This window comes from Ahaetulla prasina, chromosome 13 (assembly GCF_028640845.1).
Source record: "Ahaetulla prasina isolate Xishuangbanna chromosome 13, ASM2864084v1, whole genome shotgun sequence".
Lineage (NCBI taxonomy): Eukaryota > Metazoa > Chordata > Lepidosauria > Squamata > Colubridae > Ahaetulla > Ahaetulla prasina.
The window spans coordinates 11,912,759-11,934,204 of NC_080551.1; the positions used below are offsets into that span (position 1 = coordinate 11,912,759).

Genomic DNA, 21,446 nt, shown 5'->3' on the forward strand with positions numbered 1-21,446 from the left:
CTGGGTTCTAACTAGCCTGTAATTGGAAGGTTAAGCCTCTCTTGAGTTGAGTTAAATTGTTAGTAACCTCATGAGTACTTCTATATAGTTTTGTGGGCAACCATATTTAAGTGGCCTGCTATAGACCTTCTCTGTGTTTTGCTTTCTACCTATAGATCAATAAGGCCAAGCGCTTATTGCAGGGTTCAAAAAATATAAGACAGGGTCTTATTTTCAGGGAAGCACAGTATTATCTATCTATCTATCTATCTATCTATCTATCTATCTATCTATCTATCTATCTATCTATCTCTATAGCTATTTATCTCTCTCTCTCTCTCTCTCTCTCTCTCTCTCTCTCTCATCTATCTATCTATCTATCTATCTATCTATCTATCTATCTATCTATCTATCTATCTATCTATCTATCTATCTATCTATCTATCTCTATCCATCTATCTATCCCTACCTCCCTAAACTCTATATCTACATATCTATGTCTAAATTCTATATCTTTCTTTCTTTCTTTCTTTCTTTCTTTCTTTCTTTCTTTCTTTCTTTCTTTCTTTCTTTCTTTCTTTCTTTCTTTCTTTCTTTCTTTCTTTCTGTCTGTCTGTCTATCTATCTATCTATCTATCTATCTATCTATCTATCTATCTATCTATCTATCTATCTATCTATCTAGCAAGATTTGGCTATATGGGTATATCAGTGGATGAGAAAGAGTTAAAAGAAAGAGAAGAGAAAGAGGGCCTGTTGTGCAAACACTGCTTCAAAAATTAACAACAAAAGGAGTTTTTGCTTTTTTAAAAAAGGAAAGAAATGCTTCTGAAGTTAGGAGGAGCTTTAGCTTAATTTTAGATTATGCTTCCAATAAATACCAGATTCAGTTTCTGCTGTACTGAGATACAGAGAAACATTCATTTCCTGACATTGCCTGAATCATAATTTCAGTGGATATCTCTGTAGAGATAACTTTGACCCGGGTCACTTAAATAACTCACAGATTTTTATTACCCCTGCAAAGCTTTTTTTTAAAAATCGAGTAAAAAATAATATATATTTTTTTACAGACTGCAGGATTCCCACCCACCACAAAAGAAAAACAAATTTCACATGTGTGCATCACTCAGTTTTCTTTTTCAGCCTCTGTTTGGACAAGTGTGTGTGTGTGTGTGTGTGTGTGTGTGTGTGTGTGTGTGTGTGTGTGTGTAGGTGACATGGGTGCATCTTCCCCCTTTTTTGTCTTCAGAGCGGTAATGAATTCTAAGTGGTTTTGCAACCCAGGAACTCAATTACCTGCAATAGGCATTTGGCAAGGCAATAAAATTCCATATGGAAACCGACTTGGAAACTCTTCACAATCTAATATGCATTTAATAACTGCAGACATGTTTACAGCACCCTGAGAAGAAGCCGCATGAAAGACTGGCATTGAATCATACCATTTTTTTGAGTCAGAACCAACTGTGTTTTCTTCAAGATGATAACTTCGAATAACTGCTGGGACATCCTTCCTAGGCCATGCGAGCTGAAAAACTTCCATCTTTTCATTCAAAACAACAACAACAACAACAACAATAATGCAGAAGGACAGACCTTCGGTTCAGTCTAATCCAATATTTTTTGACTATGACCGGTAATATCAAGTATTTCAGACAGATTTGTTGTTGTTGTTTTCCCCTGATTTTTTTCATATTGAAGATGGCAGGGACTGAGCCCAAAGATTTCCTAAATGCAAAAATATTTCCTCTACAGCCTGCTTTGCAATTTGGACAGGGTCAGGAGGTGTACCGTGAGAAAATCAGAAGCAGAACCAGAGGATGACCCGAAGGAACAGAACTAATAACAAATCATTTATCTTTCCACTCCTGCAGCTAGGGTGAATAGGTAGTTTAAGTGACTCTCAGCCTGGGTTTTAGGGCAGGGAGAGGACACTAGAGGTAAGTGAAATGGCTATGATCACAATCCTCACATTGTGATACAGTGTGCAGGTTGTTCAACTGTCATTGGTTTTGCTTCTTTTCAGGGGAATCTGCTGAAGATTGGGTGACGAGAGATATGGAGTCTATGTTACCAAATAAAGAAGAATATTTGTAGCCCAGGGTTGAAACGAGAAGTCCTTGGTGTTCTCTGAGCTTGGTTGTTTTCTTGGCAGATGTTTCCTGACCTAAACTAGGTGACATCATCAATGCTAACAAGAAGTGATTCCTCTAATGATGTTAACTAGTTTGGATAATGAAATATCTGCAAGGAAGCAACAAAGCCCAGAGAGAATAGAATAGAATGTAGAATAGAATGAATGAATGAACTGGAAGGGACCTTGGAGGTCTTCTAGTCCAGCCCACCGTTCAAGCAGGAGCACCAAGATCCCCTCAGATTAGATGTTGTCTTTCTTTCTGCAGCTTCTGATGCTCAGCTGCCACTTGGCTTGCCAACCTGTTTGTAATCCTGAAGTGTGGATAGTACAATTGAAGCATGTCTACTATGGTGGTAGCAGTCTACTTAGAAGAGTTGGGCAGTTGTAGTTCAACCTCTGTGCAAGGTTAAGGCACACTAGTAGTGAAAACCCAATTTAGGTAACTTGACTATCTGAGGACGCTGATCCCTCAAAGGGAGGAATGAGGCATTATATTAAATTAAATGCGGCATTAAATGATATCACATCATTTCTAAGCAAAAGACCTTCACATTTGGTTTCCTACTGTAGCTGCACTCCATGATTCATCAGCAAGCAGTCAGGAGACCTTTAAATAAGAAAATAGTTTGAATAATTGTTTATGGCATGTTCCCATTATTTAAGCTTATTTTCCTGCTTCCAATTCTTCTAATATTAAAATGAAATTGTTAACAAATGAGAGAGAGGGCGAAGGGAGGGAAGGAGAGAGAGAGAGGTTGTCCTCCATTAGCTCTGATCTCAATGAGAAGTCTGCCTATGGATCTGAGACTTCCAGTTATATATCTATACTTTACAACAAGGGTCTCCAACCTTGGCAACTTTAAGCCTGGAGGACTTCAACTCCCAGAATTCCCCAGCCAGCAAAGCTGGCTGAGGAATTCTGGGAATTGAAGTCCTCCAGGCTTAAAGTTACCAAGGTTGGAGACCCCTGCTCTACAAGGTGTTGGACTAGATGGTTTCTCCCAGCTGAGAACTCTGGGAGTTGAAGTCCTCCAGGCTTAAAGTTGCCAAGGTTGGAGACCCCTGCTCTACAAGGTGTTGGACTAGATGGTTTCTCCCAGCAGGGGCATTTTGTAAACTATTACATGTTTGTGTTTCCATTTTTGCAGTCTCACCTTGACATCTTGGAGCAAACCAGGAATCCAAAGAAAGTCTTCTTCAAGAGGCAGACCCTTTGCCACACTCTAGCAGGAAATGCATGCCCTCTGCTTACTGTCACTGCCATGCCTGAATCAGAAAGCAGGAAAGACCTGGAGCAGTTCCGTAAGTCACATCTTCCATTTGGTTCTTACTCCACCGTCTCTAGATCTCGAGCAACATACAGCTGAATGGCATAAATAGCATCCAGTTAGAATAGAATAGAATAGAATAGAATAGAATAGAATAGAATAGAACAGAATAGAATAGAATTTTTTATTGGCCAAGTGTGATTGGACACACAAGGAATTTGTCTTGGTGCATATGCTCTCAGTGTACATAAAAGAAAAGATACGTTCATCAAGGTACAACATTTACAACACCATGAGCTGGGTCGCCACAGCTCATCCATTTTCGTTGCTGTTGAGAAAAGTTCATCTTCGAGAGATCCTGGATTCAGGATCCGATTCATACGTTCCATGAGAGAGTTATCTGGATTGATTGCCGTTCAGGGTGCTGTGAGAACCTAGCTATTGTGGTTTGTGACTTAGCCCCACTATGTGGTTCCATTTTATTCAACAGTTAAACAATGGTGGCTAAACACTAACTATCAAATAAGTTGTTGGTTCACCTCCTAGTGTGAAAGATCGGTATGAAAGACAGTTACTTCAGGAACGAACGTCCGTTCAGCAGCTGCCACTATATAGCGAAATGTAATTCAATGTAAGGTATGCATAACTTTGTTGCAAGGATACAGACAATTTTTTAAATTTTCATTGGGCAATATGGGACAAAAAAAGACCGTGCCATGTTCAGACTTGCTGTTGTGTCTTGCCCGCTCTCACCGCAGCCGGGGTCTGCTTATCTGCTTCCGAACGCTGAAGAATGTCCTCCCGGCCCCAGCCCTGGCTCCATGCCCAGACAGGCTGAGGAGGGGGCATCTCCCGGCCCCAGCCCTGGCTCCATGCCCAAGCAGGCTGCAGAGGAGGGAGCATCCCCCGGCCCCAGCCCTGGCTCCATGCCCAGGCAAACGGAGCAGCTAGACCCCTCCCCCTCCTCCACAGCATGTGAGCCTGAGGAAAGTTTATTTCCAACAGCTGCTGATTGGAGTGACCCTCGCATCAGAAGATTGGATAGGCGGAGGCAACAGAAGGAAGGGAGGGGCAGGCCTGGATAAGTGCTGAGTCATGGAGCCACACCCCATGGCCTATATAAAGGACCTGCTTTCTGGCATTCTCTGAGTCAGGCAAAGTCTAAACATATCTTGCTGAAGTCACTTTCTGGTCTCCTGCCTGCCCTGAGGACTTTGCTAGGACTTTGGGCAGAGCTGCAGAGGCAAGCCTGATTCGGATTTCCCTGACCCGGCCGTCAGCGGAGGAGTGGGACACGACACTTGCATTGGAGCAAGGTTTAATAGTTATCTACATTTTAAAATAGTTTTTATTAAATATTGGGGGGTGGGGGGAGAAGAAGATACTTTCAAACACGGTAGCTTCAGAAAGAATTATCTACATTTTTGTTTCATTGAAGCACCACGGAGAATTACAGCTTTTGGAACCTTTGATTTATTTCCTTTGACTTTATAGATGTTCTCTAATTTACAGAACAAGGAAATTGTTATGAAAGGTTTCTTTTGTATGTTTCGAAATGATAAATGCAGCTCAGATTTGCAAAAATGCAATAGAGGTGGGTGGAAAGGTCTTGTTGATAGAAGAAGGAGAGAAAATGTTTTCAGATTAGCCTTTGCTACTTGACAATTGCCCATGTGGACACCAGCTGATATCTGGCCATGAACAGGAAAAGTAGAGGTGCTGTTAGCAATTCTGTTTTTATTATTATTATTGGTGAATCGTCAACCCTTTCAGCTCCTAATGAATGATGTGAATGAATGATGTGATTCTTTTTTTCCCCCCTGGGATTACATCCTTTCATATTTTATTTTAGAGATAAGCTTGAATTCACTCATCGTGTTAAAATATGATTTGGATTTCACGTAAACTATGAACCCAGCTATTTTGGCTTATAGCCCTGATTCATGCTTTAGCATGCTGTGCAAATTTAGCCAATTAAGGTTTATTCAGTAAATCATGTTGAACACCCTGGTTTAACGTGATATGTGAACTCAGCCTGATGCTGCTTCCTTAGAGAATTCTTTGCATAGATACGCAATGTTTATAGATAACCAAGCTGGAAATAATTTAATCGTTCAACTTTTATAAATGGATTGCTTTGTTGATGCTGGGGTTTTGAGGTGCAGACAAGAAGTGGTGTTCTGGATCCCATATGGCATTACTACCAATGCATATCTGACTTCTATTGTATGATTAGACTCAAAAAAGTCTCAGCAACTATCATGGAGTCGCCTATGTGTGAAGTTGGCAGAGATAGCAATAGCAATAGCACTTTGAATTATATACTGCTTCACAGTGTTTTGCAGCCCTCTCTAAGTGGTTTACAGAGTCAGCATATTTTCCCCAACAATCTGGGTCCTCATTTTACCCACCTCAGAAGGATGGAAGGCTGAGTCAACCTTAAGCCAGTCAGTTTAGAACTGCTGACAGTAGGCAGTTAGCCTGCAATATTGCATTATAACCACTGCACCCCTGAAGAAAGAAAGGAAGGAAGGAAGGAAGGAAGGAAGGAAGGAAGGAAGGAAGGAAGGAAGAAAGGAAAAAAGGAGGGAGGGAGGGAGGGAGGGAGGGAGAGGAGGGGAGGGGGGAGGGAAGGAAGGAAGGAAGGAAGGAAGGAAGGAAGGAAGGAAGGAAGGAAGGAAGGAAGGAAGGAAGGAAGGAAGGAAGGAAGGAAAGAAAATAGCCATAGCACTTAGACTTATATACTGCTTCACAGTGCTTTTACTCTCTGAGCAGCTTACCGAGTCAGCTTATTGCCCCCAACAATCTGAGTCCTCATTTTATCGACCTCGGAAGGATGGAAGGCTGAGTGAACCTTGAGCGTGGTGAGATTGGAACTGCCAAATTGCAGGCAGCTGACAATCAGCAGAAGTAGCTTACAGTACCGTATTCTAACTACTGTGCCACCGCAGCTCTACACATTTATTTAAGAAAGAAAGAGAGAGAGAGAGAGAGAGAGAGAGAGAGAAAGAAAGAAAGAAAGAAAGAAAGAAAGAAAGAAAGAAAGAAAGAAAGAAAGAGAAAGAAAGAGAATGAATTTTTCTTCCTGGGATGAAGGTGAAAGTGATGTCTCTTGTGTACACAAACTAACTGAACTGTCCCTCACATTTTATTTCAATATATGAGACAACATCCTGTACCACCTATGGGAGAAGAAGGTAGCTGAGAGGTTATTGGATAAGCAATATGGTTTCCAAGGTCTGCCCTCCAGTTTATTGCTGTCATTTCTCACCCAAATAGGAGGAAGTGAAAAGTTTAAAGAATAAAAGGCAACACAAGAAACTGTGGTGGAATACAGTATGATAGTGATAAGAATGGTCTGGAAAGATACAAACATATGGGGAGTAGCCTAGTGCCAATGTAAACTACATTTTTTAAAATTTGCATTTATATCCTGCCCTTCTCCGAAGACTCAGGGCGGCTTACACTATGTTAGCAATAGTCTTCATCCTATTTGTATATTTATATACAAAGTCAACTTATTGCCCCCAACAATCTGGGTCCTCACGGAATGACATTATTTTTAATGGGTTTTTTCCATTGTATCTTGTAAACTGCCCAGACTTATAAAGAGGATAAGTAACTTCTAAATGGATAAATAAATCAAGTTCAGAGAGAGCATTCAGATAGGCCAAACAAAACATTTCCCAGACAACAAGTCAGAAGGTGATCTCAGAGGACAAGAAATTTCAATAAAGGTATAAGATCTGAGCAGGGGTGAAACCCAGCAGGTTCTGACAGGTTCTGGAGAACTGGTAGCGGAAATTTTGAGCAATTCGGAGAACAGGTAGCAGAAATTTTGAGCAATTCGGAGAACAGGTAGCGGAAATTTTGAGCAGTTTGGAGAACTGGCAAATACCACCTCTGGCTGGCCCCAGAGTGGAGTGGGAATGGAGATTTTGCAATATCCTTCTCCCAGGAATGGGGAGGAATGGGGATGTTTCAGTATCCTTCCCCTGCCACGCCCACCAAGCCAAAACCACGCTCACCAAGACACGCCCACAGAACCGGTAGTAAAAAAAAAATTGGATTTCACCACTGGATCTGAGTTTCAGAAGCTAATGGAAAATTACCTCTGGCTTATGAGTTTCTCAGTGTTAATAACTAAGCCTGAGGTCCCTCAATCAACTCTGTCTAACTTGCTACCCTCTATGGTCTGGGAGAATCAAAGTATGATTTTTTTCCTAATACCTGTTTGAACTGTCTAAAGTATGCCTGGTTGAAGAAAGACCTGCCTATCTCAGCTTACCTATACTAACTATACTTTCAGGACATTCTGAAGCTGGTATTGCAGTTCATCAAGACTTGAGACTATAGAGATTCTCAATCACCCAGGTCAAGGTTGTCCCAAAGGTGCTTTTCCAAAAGGCAACAAGACTTTGTTTTTCCTTGAAGACGTTTCACTTCTCATCCAAAAAGCTTCTTGAATGAAAAGTGAAACATTTTCAAGGGGAAAAAAAAAAACCCCGAGGAAAAAAACCAAGCTGCCTTTTGGGAGAGCACCTTTGGCTCAGCAAGACATACAGTAGATCAATTGGGGCTTCTCCAGTGGTGTTCTGATCCAGGCTTCCTTAACAAGCAGGAAGCAGGAATTGATCCCAGCAAAACCTCTTTTATTTACACGGCTGGGAATTGCGTCCATTCACAGTCAGCAAGGCTTGTCCAAACAGTTTTTCAAAAGAAATATTTCCCAACACACCTTATCTCGTTCTGTAAGCTGCCACGTAACTTGTTTCCAACCGCAGTACAAGGCAAAACTTGGCACAGAGTCTCTCAGAGTCATGGAACGAATGAATTGTTTCCTGCAAAAGCCCCCTTCCCATTCGCTCCTCTTTTGTTTCCTATGGGAGGGGCCAATCACCTCCAAGGTGTGGTTTTATTCCCGAGTCGACCATGCTTTCTGAGTTGTTCTTGTCTTCTGGCAGCTCTGCGCATGCGCACACTGGGAACGGGTTCCAGCTGTTCCTCTGCCTTGCTGCTGTCTAACTCCCTCTCTGCCTCCGACACAGAGCCCTCGTCTGAACTTTCCCCAGCCCCCAGGACTGGCCCAAGTTCCTCGTTCCAACCTCCTCACTGTCTGAATCCGCTGCCAACTCCGCTGGCTGCCGGCGGGCCACAACAAGTGGTATACAGACCAAGCTGTTTGGGCTCTTTTGCTAGATGTCCCAGGTTGGACCTGCCATATGTGTCCTGGTGGCTTAAAACATCCATTTCCGAACTGCTTGAGTTTGCCTATTGTTCTACGTAGCTTCTGCAATAATTGCTTATTCCTTATCACCAACAGAACATGGCCAAGAGGAGAAACAAGCCACTCTAATGTTCGACTCTTATGAACAAACCTATTAAGAAGTGTATGTTTTATATATCCCAGTGCCTCAGCCCTTTTCTAATTCTAGAGATACGGATCAATTCTCACAAGCTACCTGAGCCTGCTTATTAAAATGTCATTGTGTTTCTAGAAAAAGAAGAAGAGCCATCTTAGAATTAATTGAGCTTGGTCTCGCCAATGTTCTTGTGCCGACTTCCCAGAAAGTCAATTTGGTCATTCCATTCCGTATCCATTATCTTGTGCCCCTCTCCCCAATGACCCATTTTGGGACCTGGAAGTCAAGCAAAGGTCTGTGAGGGGGCTCTTGCTTATAAATGAAAACAGAGATCCTACCCAGAACTATTTTGCTATGAAAAGTGTAAGGCTTTATTATGCATTGTGCTCAGGTTGCATCTTATAGAAACTGCACCGATGGGAGAAATTAAACTGTCACTGAGCCAAACACTTAATGATCACGTTAGGAAAAAAAAAATTGAATGGTTACTGACTAGCCTGTTGAGTTTTAAACTGTGAGGTAACTCATCTGCTTTTCATAAAGGCTACTGGTGGTGCCAAAGGCTTCTGTGCACCTTTTCATGTATGTATATTTGTCAGGGGTGAAATCTTCTTACCTTCCCTACCTGTTCAGAAGTGTGTATGCTGTGTGCATGTGCTTACTCCGCTTGTACGTGTGTATCATGTGCGATTTTGGACGCCCTGCGCAGGCACAAAGCCTTCTGCGCATGCGCAGAGGGTAAAAAACAGGTTACTTCCTGGATTTAACCGGGAAGTTCGGGCGGGTGGGCGCAACCTCACGCTGTTCTCGCTACCGGTTCTCTGAACCACCTGCTGCCGCTACTAGTTTGCCCGAACCAGTGCAAACTGGTAGCATTTCACCCCTGATATTTCTATAACTCCCTCTCTCTCTCTCCCTCCCTCTTCCCTCCCTCTCTCTCTCTCTCTTAGGTACAAGCAATTAGATTCACTTGTGAAAGGTTCAAATCAGCTACTTTACTGATTTCTCCCTATATTAAAAGAATCTCCACAGACTGTTTGCTTTCCCTTGGAGCAAACAGATATGGTTTCATGGACCTTGATGCTTTGTGTGTGTCTGGGGGGGTTGTCAGACTTATACCTCTTGTGGCTTTGCAAGAACTCAAGGCTAGTTCCCCATTTGACCCCTCATCCTTGCCTGGGCTGGGAGTTTTCAAAATGAATCCTGTTAGGGAAAAACAACAACAACACCTTGGTGCACATAGATTCAGCCTTTCTAAATTTGAAAGAGAAACACCCCCACCCCCGGAACCATGAATTTTAATCCTGCAGTATTTGCAAGTGCTCTGCTGGAATTTGGCAACCTCCCTGTCTGAGGAAACTTGATTTTTTTTATCTGCTTGACCACTAAAGCTTCATTAGCATTCTTCAATATTTTCTGCTATGGTATCCAGGCAATCCCGAATTTTTCTCCATTTATTGAATATATTTCTCAGAATCCCCATCACATTTTTTAATTATTAACAGTGTATTTCAACTTATACCATTTTTATCTTAAAACATTATAACTAAATTAACCTTCCACCTCTTATTTTCTTTCCTAATGTCTTATTCCCACATCAATTAATTGTTTTTCTCATTTCCTAGCATTTCAATTTATATCTTAATTATTCCATTTTACAGTAATCTGTATACTTCTTCTAATTTACTTCTTAACATACAGTTTCTACTAATAATACCATTCCCTTAAATCAACAAATGAATGCTTTAATTCCTTTTCTACTATCCACTATTCTTCCCCTTTTAACCATTTTCTTTTGGTCTCTCCAGAATTCCATTTCTTGATATTTTTCTCCCTTTCTCCTATTTCCTTCTTTTTCTTTTTCTTTTTATATTTATTGTATCTTTCCTCCTAAATCCTTTCTTTAGTTTTTAAGATTGTTACCCTCTTGATTCTCCCCCTCAATCTTTTCCCATTTCCTTCTCTTCCCTTCTTTTTTGAGGAATATTCCCTATCCATTTTTATTTTGTCACTGTCAATCCCAGTATAATTATCTATTTTTTTATCTTCAGTTATTTTCTTTTCAATATGTTCATGCTTCTCATTTGTATTTTCTTTTTCCTTTTTTGCATTCTAACCAGTCCTCCACTTCTTTATTTCCTTTAAATGCTTTTCACACCTTCTTAAGCATCTCCCTTAGTTCCTCATACTCGTACTCCCAATTTTCTATGTTGTCAATTCAAAGAGAAAAAACCTTTAAGTTTGTTGTTATTTTAGTTTATGTATAGTCCAAATTCAAATCCATATAATGTCTCTTTTTTTCTTTTTTTCTTTCCAAATAATGTCCAATTCAAATATTCATTTAGACCATTCCAGTTTAAGGCTTTATTTTTTCCACTTCAGCTGTTTAAACAAACACTCCTCAAAATTTCCCACGATAGTTTAAATCCTTTATTTCTTCAATTTTTAAAACATTTTTTGCAATGCTTTTTTTCCACCAGCAGATGTCCCTCTCCTATCCACAAATCCCCAGGCAACAAAGTATCAGTGTTAAATCCACATAGAAAGTACTTTCTCTTCCATTAATTCCTTTGTTTTGTTAAAAAATGTTTTCCCTCAGTTTTCTTTTTCTTGTATTATTTTTAATCTCCAAATCCAATTTTACACTCCTTTGAATAGAACAAAATACCTTATACCACCAGACTTGAAATCTTGGGTTTAGAAAACTTAGAACTCCGCCGCCTTCGACAGGATCTATGTTTAACTCATAGAATCATCTATTGCAATGTCCTTCTTGTTAAAGACTACTTCAGCTTCAATCAAAACAATGCAAGAGCAAAAAATAGATTTAAACTTAATGTTAACCGCTTCAATCTTGATTGCAGAAAATATGACTTCAGTAACAGAGTTATTAATGCTTGGAACACATTACCAGACTCTGTGGTATCTACTCAAAATCCCCAAAACTTTAACCAAAAACTGTCTACTATTGACCTCACCCCATTCCTAAGAGGTCTGTAAGGGGCGTGCATAAGAGCACAAACGTGCCTACCGTTCCTGTTTTACTGTTTCCTTTCATTATATCCAATTTATATAGTTATTTCATACTTATACTCATATATATGCTTATATATTATATAGTTACTTCATGCTTATGCCTAGATATACTGTTGTGACAAAATAAAATAAATAAATAAATAAATAAATTCAGGTAGAAAGTTCTCCTTTTTGAGCTTTAATCTTCTAAATTCCTCTTTTTTTGTTTTTCCCCCCCTCTTTTCTTCACTTTGAATTCCTTTTTTTTTTTTTTTAATTTCTATACCGCCCTTCTCCCGAAGGACTCAGGGCGGTGTACAGCCAGAATAAAAACACAGAATATATACAATTAAAAGAATTTAAAATGAACTATTACTATACGGCCGATAATTAAAACATTTAAAATTTAAAATATTATTAAAACCCCAATTTAAAATCAACTATTTATGCCAGTCCTGCTTGAATGAATAAATATGTTTTAAGCTCACAACGAAAGGTCCGAAGATCAGGCACTTGACGTAAGCCAGGGGGGAGTTCGTTCCAGAGTGTTGGTGCTCCCACAGAGAAGGTCCTACTCCTGGGGGCCGCCAGCCAACATTGTTTGGCAGACGGCACCCAGAGAAGGCCCCTCTGTGAGAGCGTACGGGTCGATGGGAGGCATAAGGTAACAGCAGGCGGTCTCGTAAGTAACCAAGTGCCAATTAACCGCTTATTTCACACTGGGACCTCTTTTAAGCTTTCAGAAGTTTTTTCTTCTTACCTGTGAGTTGGCCAATCGCTCACCTGGTAACAATACTCCAATCACCACTCCAGCACAAATCTTAGTCCAGTTGCCCCAGCTTGTAGTGGTCATTTCAATGGCTGCCATCCCTGCCACCAGATCAAAGAGCTGCCTCTGACCCTTCCTCTTGGTCTTCCCAGGTGGCTCTCTTACTTTCCCATCCTCCAAGATGGTTCTGGTCTGAAGACCCCTCCAACAGCGGTTTGTCTGGCTGGATTTTCATGAAGCTCATCGGAGCTCACTATTTTCCAGCCAGTATCGCCACAACTCTTCCAGTTCCTCTTGTAATACTAAATTGTTATGGATTTAAAATTGTATGTTTTATGGCTTATTTACACGGGAAACCACCATGAGTCTCTTCAGGCTCAGTAAAACAAACTCTGATTCAATACTTTTTTAAAACAAAGCTAAATATCGAGGGATGCCACAATTGTAATAGCTAAGCTTTGTAAGCTATCAGTTTCGTAGTTTTCTTTGCATTTGGATTTCATTAAATATCCAGTAGGTTCTGCCCCTGTTACGAAAAATTATAAGAAAATGGGATAATTCTAACAAAAACCAAATAAACGAGGATAAAGTTGTCCTTAAATCAAGCTTGACTCCTCATAACTACATAACTGCATGGACACCGTCACTCAGTGTTCTTGGCAACAACAGAGAATCAATTTGCCATCACCTTCTTCCTGCATGTATTTTTTGAATTTTCACTTGAGCCAAAAGCTAACCTGGGCGGGCCCAATTTTGCTTCAGAGAACAAACAAAACAGGCCACATCCTGTTATCTTCTCAAAATATAAACCTGGTTACCTTTCCTACCATTCTTCTCAAGGCATTTAACAGCTTCTAGGAATGAATTCAGTAGAATGGAAGGAAGGATCATCCTTTTCATATCCAAGTCCTACAGTTTTCATTTAAGAAACTTGTTTGGGAAATCAAAGACTACAGGGGTATAATTACAGGGCTGTTATTTGTAAGCGTGAGGGAGACTCTCAATTAAAAATCAGTGCATGTAATAAGTATGTAAGGATGACCTTGGGAGACAGGAGGAAGAACCACAGACTACAGAAGCAGCATGCAAAAGGTGTGTCAGTCCACAGAAGGAGGGAGGGTATAGAAGAAGTTTCAGAAGGGGGCCCAGTAAAGTTTTTGGAAGATTAAAAGAAAAAGAATTGATTTCAAACTTGCAAGATTCGGTTCAAGTTGTGTTCCATTATTGTGCTTCTTTTCTGGTGTACCTCAAAGGGCTGGCACTGAATTAAGTCTAGGAGTAGCTCAGGGGTGAAATCCAGCAGGTTCTGACAGGTTCTGGAGAAGCGGTAGCGGAAATTTTGAGTAGTTCGGAGAACCGGCAAATAACACCTCTGGCTGGCCCCAGAGTAGGGAGGGAATGGAGATTTTGCAGAATCCTTCCCCCGGAGTGGGGTGGGAATGAAGATCTTGCAGTATCCTTCCCCTGCCACGCCCACCAAGCCATGCCCACAGAACCGGTAGTAAAAAAAAATTGAATTTCATCACTGGTGTAGCTTAACATTTCTTCTCCTCCTCCTCGGATAGAAAATTATGCTAACTTAAATGAGTAGTACTGTCTTGATGGATTTGCAGTTTTACATGTCGCCCATGGTCACTGGGTTAACCTCCACTCAATTAGAGAAAATCACATCTTCCGTAGAAAATGTCATGATATATTAACGGAAATGGCAAACTCAGCTTGGTGCATGTTCAGACTCTGGTAGCTTTCCAGCAAAATCCATTTCTGAGGTTGCCTGAGCTGCTTGATCCATATTTGGAAGAGGAAGAAGGGCCTAGTTCTTTTCAACAAATGCTGCTTCGCCGGGTTCTTCCCAATTAACGGTGCCAGCAGAGAAATGAGAAAGTGGAGCAGTGAGCAATGGCCATTTTTGCAGGGCGCTGTGAACTAATGATTGTGTGGAAAAAATGTACACAGTTTAATTAAGCACATTGATTAAATCAATATGTTTCAAACAGCTTAGCGCTCCAATCAGCTTAATCTCATTAAATGTAATTTGGGCCTCGATAATTGATTAATAATGCATTAGGGTTTTATGAATTATTGACTCCTGAGTTATTATAACTATGCCTTCTCCCTGCATGACAGGGATTGCTGCATGTTAATTATGAAGAGCACCCACTCTTCCCCTTTCTTTTCAATAACTTTCAGAGGAAGAAATGGAGCCTGGAGTAGGAAATGTATGAGATTATGGCTTTCTTGGAATTGTTTCATTGAGTAAATATGTAGTAAATATGAAGCATGTGTCAGGGGCAACAAACCAGGAGCCAGGGTGGAGCTCAAAAGGATTGTGATTTAATATCATGCTACCCATACATAAGAATCTGATCTACTAATGATCATGACAAATTGTATTTATTTATTTATTTGTCAAACATGTTTAAGATAACAGATATAAGTATAAACATGATTATGAATACAAGATAAGGATACAAATAAATGGGGACAGTAGGAAAGGGACAGTAAGCATGTTGGTGCACTTACAGATCTCTTAGGAATGGGGTGAGGTCAACAGTAGAGAGTGTAAGGTTAAAGTTATGGGGGTTTGTAGTGTCAGGTAGTGTATTCCAGGCATTGACCTCTTTGTTGCTAAAGTTGTATTTTCTGCAATCAAGTTTGGAGCGCTTTACCTTAAGTTTGTATCTATTGTGCGCTTGTGTATTATTGCGGTTGAAGTTGAAGTAGTCATTGACAGGTAGGATGTTGTAGCAGATAATTTTATGTACAACACTTAGGTCAGACCGAAGGCGGCATAGTTCTAAATTGTCTAATCCCAAAATTTCAAGCCTGATGGTATAAGGTGTTCTGTTGTGAGCAGAGGAGTGGAGTACTCTTCTTGTGAAATACCTCTGGACTCGCTTAACTGTATTAATGTCCAATATACAGTGCAGGTTCCCGGCAGATGAGCTGTATTTAAGAATTGGTCTAGCAAAGGTTTTGTATGCCCTAATTTGCAGTACAATATTACTGGAGAAGAACTGGTGTCAAATAAGTCCCCCTTTACGTCAATTGATGTAAAGGGGGGCTGGACCTAGGTCTCTTACAGAGGTAGCAACTCCAAATTGATAGTGTGTTTGACCCCACCATCGTCTTCAATATGGTCATCTCCTACAGCATGTAGGGTATAACAAGTGTAGGTTTGTGCTGGTCTCCCATGATGGACCAAGGAGTGGTTAATATCTTCAAGGCCCTCTATTGAATGATGGCCATTCCATGGTTTTGTGCTAATGAGTTGCACCAAGTAAATGTGCGCAAAGATACTTGCCTACACATATAGCAGGACTGGATACCACATTTTGTGATTAGTATATATAAAGGTAAAGGTAAAGTTTCCCCTCGCACATATGTGCCAGTCATTCCTGACTCTAGGGGGTGGTGCTCATCTCCGTTTCAAAGCCGAAGAGCCAGTGCTGTCTGAAGACGTCTCCATGGTCATGTGGCTGGCATGACTAAATGCCAAAGGTGCATGGAACACTATTACTTTCCCACTAAAGGTGGTCCCTATTTTTCTACTTGCATTTTTTACGTGCTTTCGAACTTGTAGGTTGGCAGAAGCTGGGACTAGTAATGGGAGCTCACCCTGTTACGTGGCACTAGGGATTCGAACTGCTGAACTGCTGATCTTTTAGCCACTGAGCCATCACGTCCCACATACTTTATAACAAACTATAGGATACATACTTTATAACAAACTGCACCAACTCAAATCCCTATGGTATGCGATAAAATAACTGTATTAAATTTCTGATGTGTTTAATGCCACCCAGAGTCACTTGATAGTGAGATGGGTGGCATATAAATTGAATACACAATTTAAAAAATCTAAATGTATTTTAGGTTCAAATCAAGTTTATTACAGTCAAAGACCAGAGATGTATTTTAGGGTGTTTTTTTTTAAGCCAAACGCTGAAATTGGAGGAAACGCAATATCCTTTGGAGGTGATGTTAAGCAGTCCTTACCCTTCTGATACTTACAAATATTTTACAATTTATAAGTATTTTGTTATCTTACCCACTGCAGTCCCAATATACTAGATTTCCCATCTACTATACTAGTAAGGACTGTTGTCCATGCTTTCCTTCAAACTACAAGTGCAGTTGAGGCGATTCCTTTGCAGTTGAGTTAGAAATGGATTCTAGAGAGTTATTGTCTAGCTCCTCTTCCATGCTATCAGCCTTAGAAATAAATTATAAGGATGCAGTGCAGGCACCCCACATCCACTGTCTGTTCTGACTGAGGTTCCTTTAAAAAGCAGGAAGCAGAGTCTTGGTCCTGGCAAAACCTCTTTTATTTACATGACTGTAAATTCTTTTCATTCACAGTCAGCAAGGCATGTCCAAACAGTTTTTCAAAGGAATATTTATCAACACAGACCTTATTTCACTTGGAAACCTGCCAGGTAGTTTCCAAATGCATTACAAGGCAAAACTTGGCACAGTCTCTCAGAGTCATGGAATGAATGAATTGTTTCCTGCAAAAGCCCCCTCCCCGTTCGCTCCTCTTTTGTTTCCTATGGGAAGGGCCAATCACCTCCAGGGTGTGGCTTTACTCCCAAGTCAACCCTGCTTTCTGAGTTGTTCTTGTCTTCTGGCAGCTCTGTTCATGCGCACACTGGGAACAGACTCCAGCTGTTCCTCTGCCTCACTGCTGTCTAGCTCTCTCTCTGCTTCTGACACAGAACCCTCGTCCGAGCTTTCCTCAGTTCTCAGGACTGGCCCCAACCTCCTCACTGTCTGACTCTTCTGCCAGCTTTGCTGGCCACTGGTGGGCCACAACACTGTCCTGCAAGTACTAATTTTCTGTGATGTTCGGAATGGGTGGGAACCAATCTAATTTCCCAACCAAGAAAACCTTCAAATACCCAGTGCGTGCTGGGCTTCCAATCACCAATGTCTGTCTTATAAAAGGGTGAAATACGGCGCTCAAGAGGGAGTAAACTCCTTCTCTTTCTAAATAGTGAAAGAGCTCTGAACAGTCCCAGTCTATGGCATGAAACAAATAGATAGATTTCATAGAGTTCTGCATTTCCTGAGGTTCAGTAGTAAATTCCTATCACTTCTCCAATGCTAGGCATGCATAATTGAAAAGGTCAGATGTCGTAAAGTTTAAGCAAGAGCTATCTAGGTGCTCAAGCTGAACCAGAGAAAACTTCTTGCCAGACCATAAACGGCTGTTGGTCCATATTTTCTACACTGTTATCTGAGTCAAGAGACAATTCTAGCTAAGGTTGATGGCATAAAGCATCACTATCATTTCTAGATTGGGCTGGGAAATTCTCCTGAAATCTCGATACAGTATATGTGGTACCTTGCTCGATAGTAGTAACTGTATGAGGGATCTTGGAGTCCTAATGGACAACCATTTAAATGTGAGCCAGCAGTGTGCAGTGGCTGCCAAAAAAAGGCAACACAGTTCTGGGCTGCATAAACAGAGGGATAAATCAAGATCACATGAAGTGTTAATACCACTTTATAATGCCTTGGGAAGGACACACTTGGAATACTGCATCCAATTTTGGTTGCCACGATATAAAAAAGATGTGGAGACACTAGAAAGAGTGCAGAGAAGAGCAACAAAGATGATTAGGGGACTGGAGGCTAACACATATGAAGATGCCATGATAGTAGAGTTCCAATATCTCAGGGGTTGCCCCAAAGAAGAGGGAGTCAAGCTATTCTCCAAAGCACCTGAGGGCAGGACAAGAAGCAACAGATGGAAACTAATCAAGGAGAGAAGCAACTTAGAACTAAGGAGAAATTTTCTGACAGTTAGAACAATTAATCAGTGGAACAACCTGCCTCCAGAAGTTGTGAATGCTGCAACACTGGATGTTTTTAAGAAGATGTTGGATAACCATTTGTCTGAAGTGGTGAAGGGTTTCCTGCCTAAGCAGGGGGTTGGACTAGAAGACCTCCAAGGTCCCTTCCAATTCTGTTATTCTATTTTTTTTCTATAATTGCTCCTTCCCATCAATTTTGATTGAATTTGACTACCTTCGCCAATGATCTGAACCACTAGAAGGCAGCTGCCTGGATACCCATGAACATCCCTTGTGGATGACTTCACTCAACTTTCTCTCTCATGCTTCCTCCTTCTTTTCATTCTTGGGATCATTAATCATCCTCTGTTCCATCAAATGCGGAACTGTCTCTGATCAACTTTTCCAGCAATTATTGCTAATGATTTTTGAAACTCGTATTCTTTTTTTTAATTGCATTTTTAAAGGTTTCTCTCCTGAACCTATTCAAATTGGACATTACCATCTTTGGTATTTTTCAGGATATGTTATCTCGGGATCTTTGGTGTTCTCTGAGTTTTTGTGGATTTCTTGCAGACATTTCATTACAAAACTATGTAATGTCATCAATGAGCACTGATGGTGTTACGTAGTTTGATAATGAAATGTCAAACGTAGAAACCTTGGTGCTCTCTGAGCTTGGTTGTTTTCTTGCAGACGTTTCATTAGCCAAACTAAGTAATATCATCAGTGTTAGGCGTAATGACACATCTGCAAGAAAATCACCAAGTTTGGAGGGCACGAAGGACCCCTCAGTTCAACTCTGAGCTACACATTTTCTCTTCTACTGGTACATTATTTCCCCTTTTCTTCTCCAGACAAAAAACTGAAGATACTCTAAGTGTGGCATGTTGCTTTTCCCTTTTGCTCAAAAAGAATTATCCTATTTGTGATTAGTGACTAGGATTAATGTCCTGGAGGAGACAGGAAAAACAAAACCTACCTACTCAGTAAAGAAAGAATTCTTAGTAAATGTAGAGTAGTGAACTGATAAAGGGATGTGTGTGACAAGAGGAGTTAGTTAAGTAGCCTTCAAGTTGTATGTCGTAGAATGGAGAACCTGCAAGTGCAGTTTTTAATCTCCCTTAAGTCACACTCTGACATTTTTACAGTCCAGGTTCAAGCCCCGATCAACCATGGAACTCATTTGGTGGTTTGAGATCAGTCACACTCAGCCCAACCTGCGTTGTACAAATGTTGCAGGTGATGGAAAATCAGATGTGAACCTAAGCATGCCTCTTGAAGGCAGAAAAGGCAGGATCGAATTAACATAAGAAATAGAACACCATCGTGGAGATAATATTGTTGGACCACACTGTAGCAATGTCACAAAGAGTGGAAACTTTTCTCTCTTCCTTTAGTAAGTAGCATTTACTTTATGTAAAGTTTTCAATTGCTTTGAGTCAGCAAGAAATAAAACAGCTTCATTCATGGGGTGAGAAGTCTTTTAACTGCAAGCCACTCAGAGTCATTAGTAGTTGGGTGGCCTATATATATTATGAATGAAAGAATGAATGAATGAATTAGCCAGCTGCAATGCTACTGCTCCTTCATTCCCAACTCAAACCATTTTGCAACTCCTAAAGTCCTTTCTCTTCAAATGCAAAGTGAGAACACAACTACTTTCCATTTTTCTGGCAAGAACCTCCATTAAAACAGTCATGTAAGCAGACACTTAGTCCAGAGGTGGCATTCAGCAGGTTCTGATCTGTTCTGGGGAACTGGTAGCGGAAATTTTGAGTAGTTTGGAGATCCGGTAAATGCCACCTCTGACTGGCCATGCCCCCATCTATTCTCTGCCTTCCGAGTCCCAGCTGATCAGGAAGAAATGGGGAATTTGCAGTAATCTTCCCCTGCCATGCCCACCAAGCCACACCCACCAAGCCACACCCACAGAACCAGTAGTAAAAAAATTTGAATCCCACCACTGAGTTAGGCTCCTCTCCCAAAGAAAGAAAACCTAAATTATTTCTGAAACTGCCTTCCAAATCTCAAATACATCAAGAAGCTTTGCCCATTTTGTTTCATGTGTTACCAGCCATAGCCTTTGTCTGCTTCCTCCCACAAAGTCCCCTGCCAAAAAAACCCCACAAAAAAACAGAAATTGTGCCATCTGTTTGCTTTGTTGGTGACACATGAACCAAACTGGCCTGGTTATTTTTCTTATTTCTATTCCCCAATGAACCTCTTTTCCTTTAGAAAATGCTTTGAATTTGTTCCTAGCCTGCAGTTGAGTTAAATTTTCTTACCTGGCTTTAAATATTTAATATTTGCCTCTCTCTCGTTTTATACCGGCACTGGAATGCAACACCTACTTCTCCTTCAGTTGCACAAAGTAGAGAGAGAAAAAAATGAAAGAAAAAAAAAAGACAAAGAAAAAAGAGAGAGAGGAGGAAATGGCTGGACCATTGTCTTCAAAACAACAAATGAACATTTGCTTTGTTTCTTAATAGCTGTTACAAGCATCTCCCTTTTTCATCCCACCTTACAGCCCTTGAAACAAAATATTTGTCTCAGATGAGAATGAAAACAACTGAAGCTGGGCTTCAACATGAATATTAATTGTGTGAAGCTAGACTGCGAAAAATGTAGAAAGGCTCTTTTTCTTTTGGCTCTTGAAATAAGCATCCAGGAGCAGTCACGTTCCCTATGCAAAAATGATTTCAAAAATCCAAGGCATTTTTTTATGATTATTATTTTGAAGATGTTACGATGAAAGTTTCCTGAGTACAGTAAGGAAAAATCCATAGCACAAAACTTCATCTCAGACTTACAAGCTAAAAGACCAGATGTAAAAAAAAGTGTTTGTGTCTAACACGAAAATAAGGGTGCATATTAAGACTCTATGGACGCGGTGGTTCAATGGCTAAAACGCTGAGCTTGTTGATCGAAAGGTCGGCAGTTCAGTGGTTTGAATCCCTAGTGCCACGTAACGGGGTGAGCTCCCAGCTTCTGCCAACCTAGCAGTTTGAAAGCACGTAAAAAATGCAAGGAGAAAAATAGGGACCATCTTTGGTGGGAAGGTAACAGCATTCTGTGTGCCTTTGGCATTTAGTCATGCTGGCCACATGACCA

General features: G+C 40.7%; 1 protein-coding gene across 1 annotated transcript in view; it reads left to right on the top strand.

Moving 5' to 3' along the window:
* AGBL1 (AGBL carboxypeptidase 1) overlaps positions 1-21,446 on the top strand; it is a 471,358-nt gene that overhangs the window by 121,413 nt on the left and 328,499 nt on the right. The window contains exon 17 of the mRNA XM_058156548.1: positions 3,268-3,421. Coding sequence (XP_058012531.1) covers positions 3,268-3,421 — 154 coding nt within the window. The remainder of the gene's footprint in view (positions 1-3,267; positions 3,422-21,446) is intronic.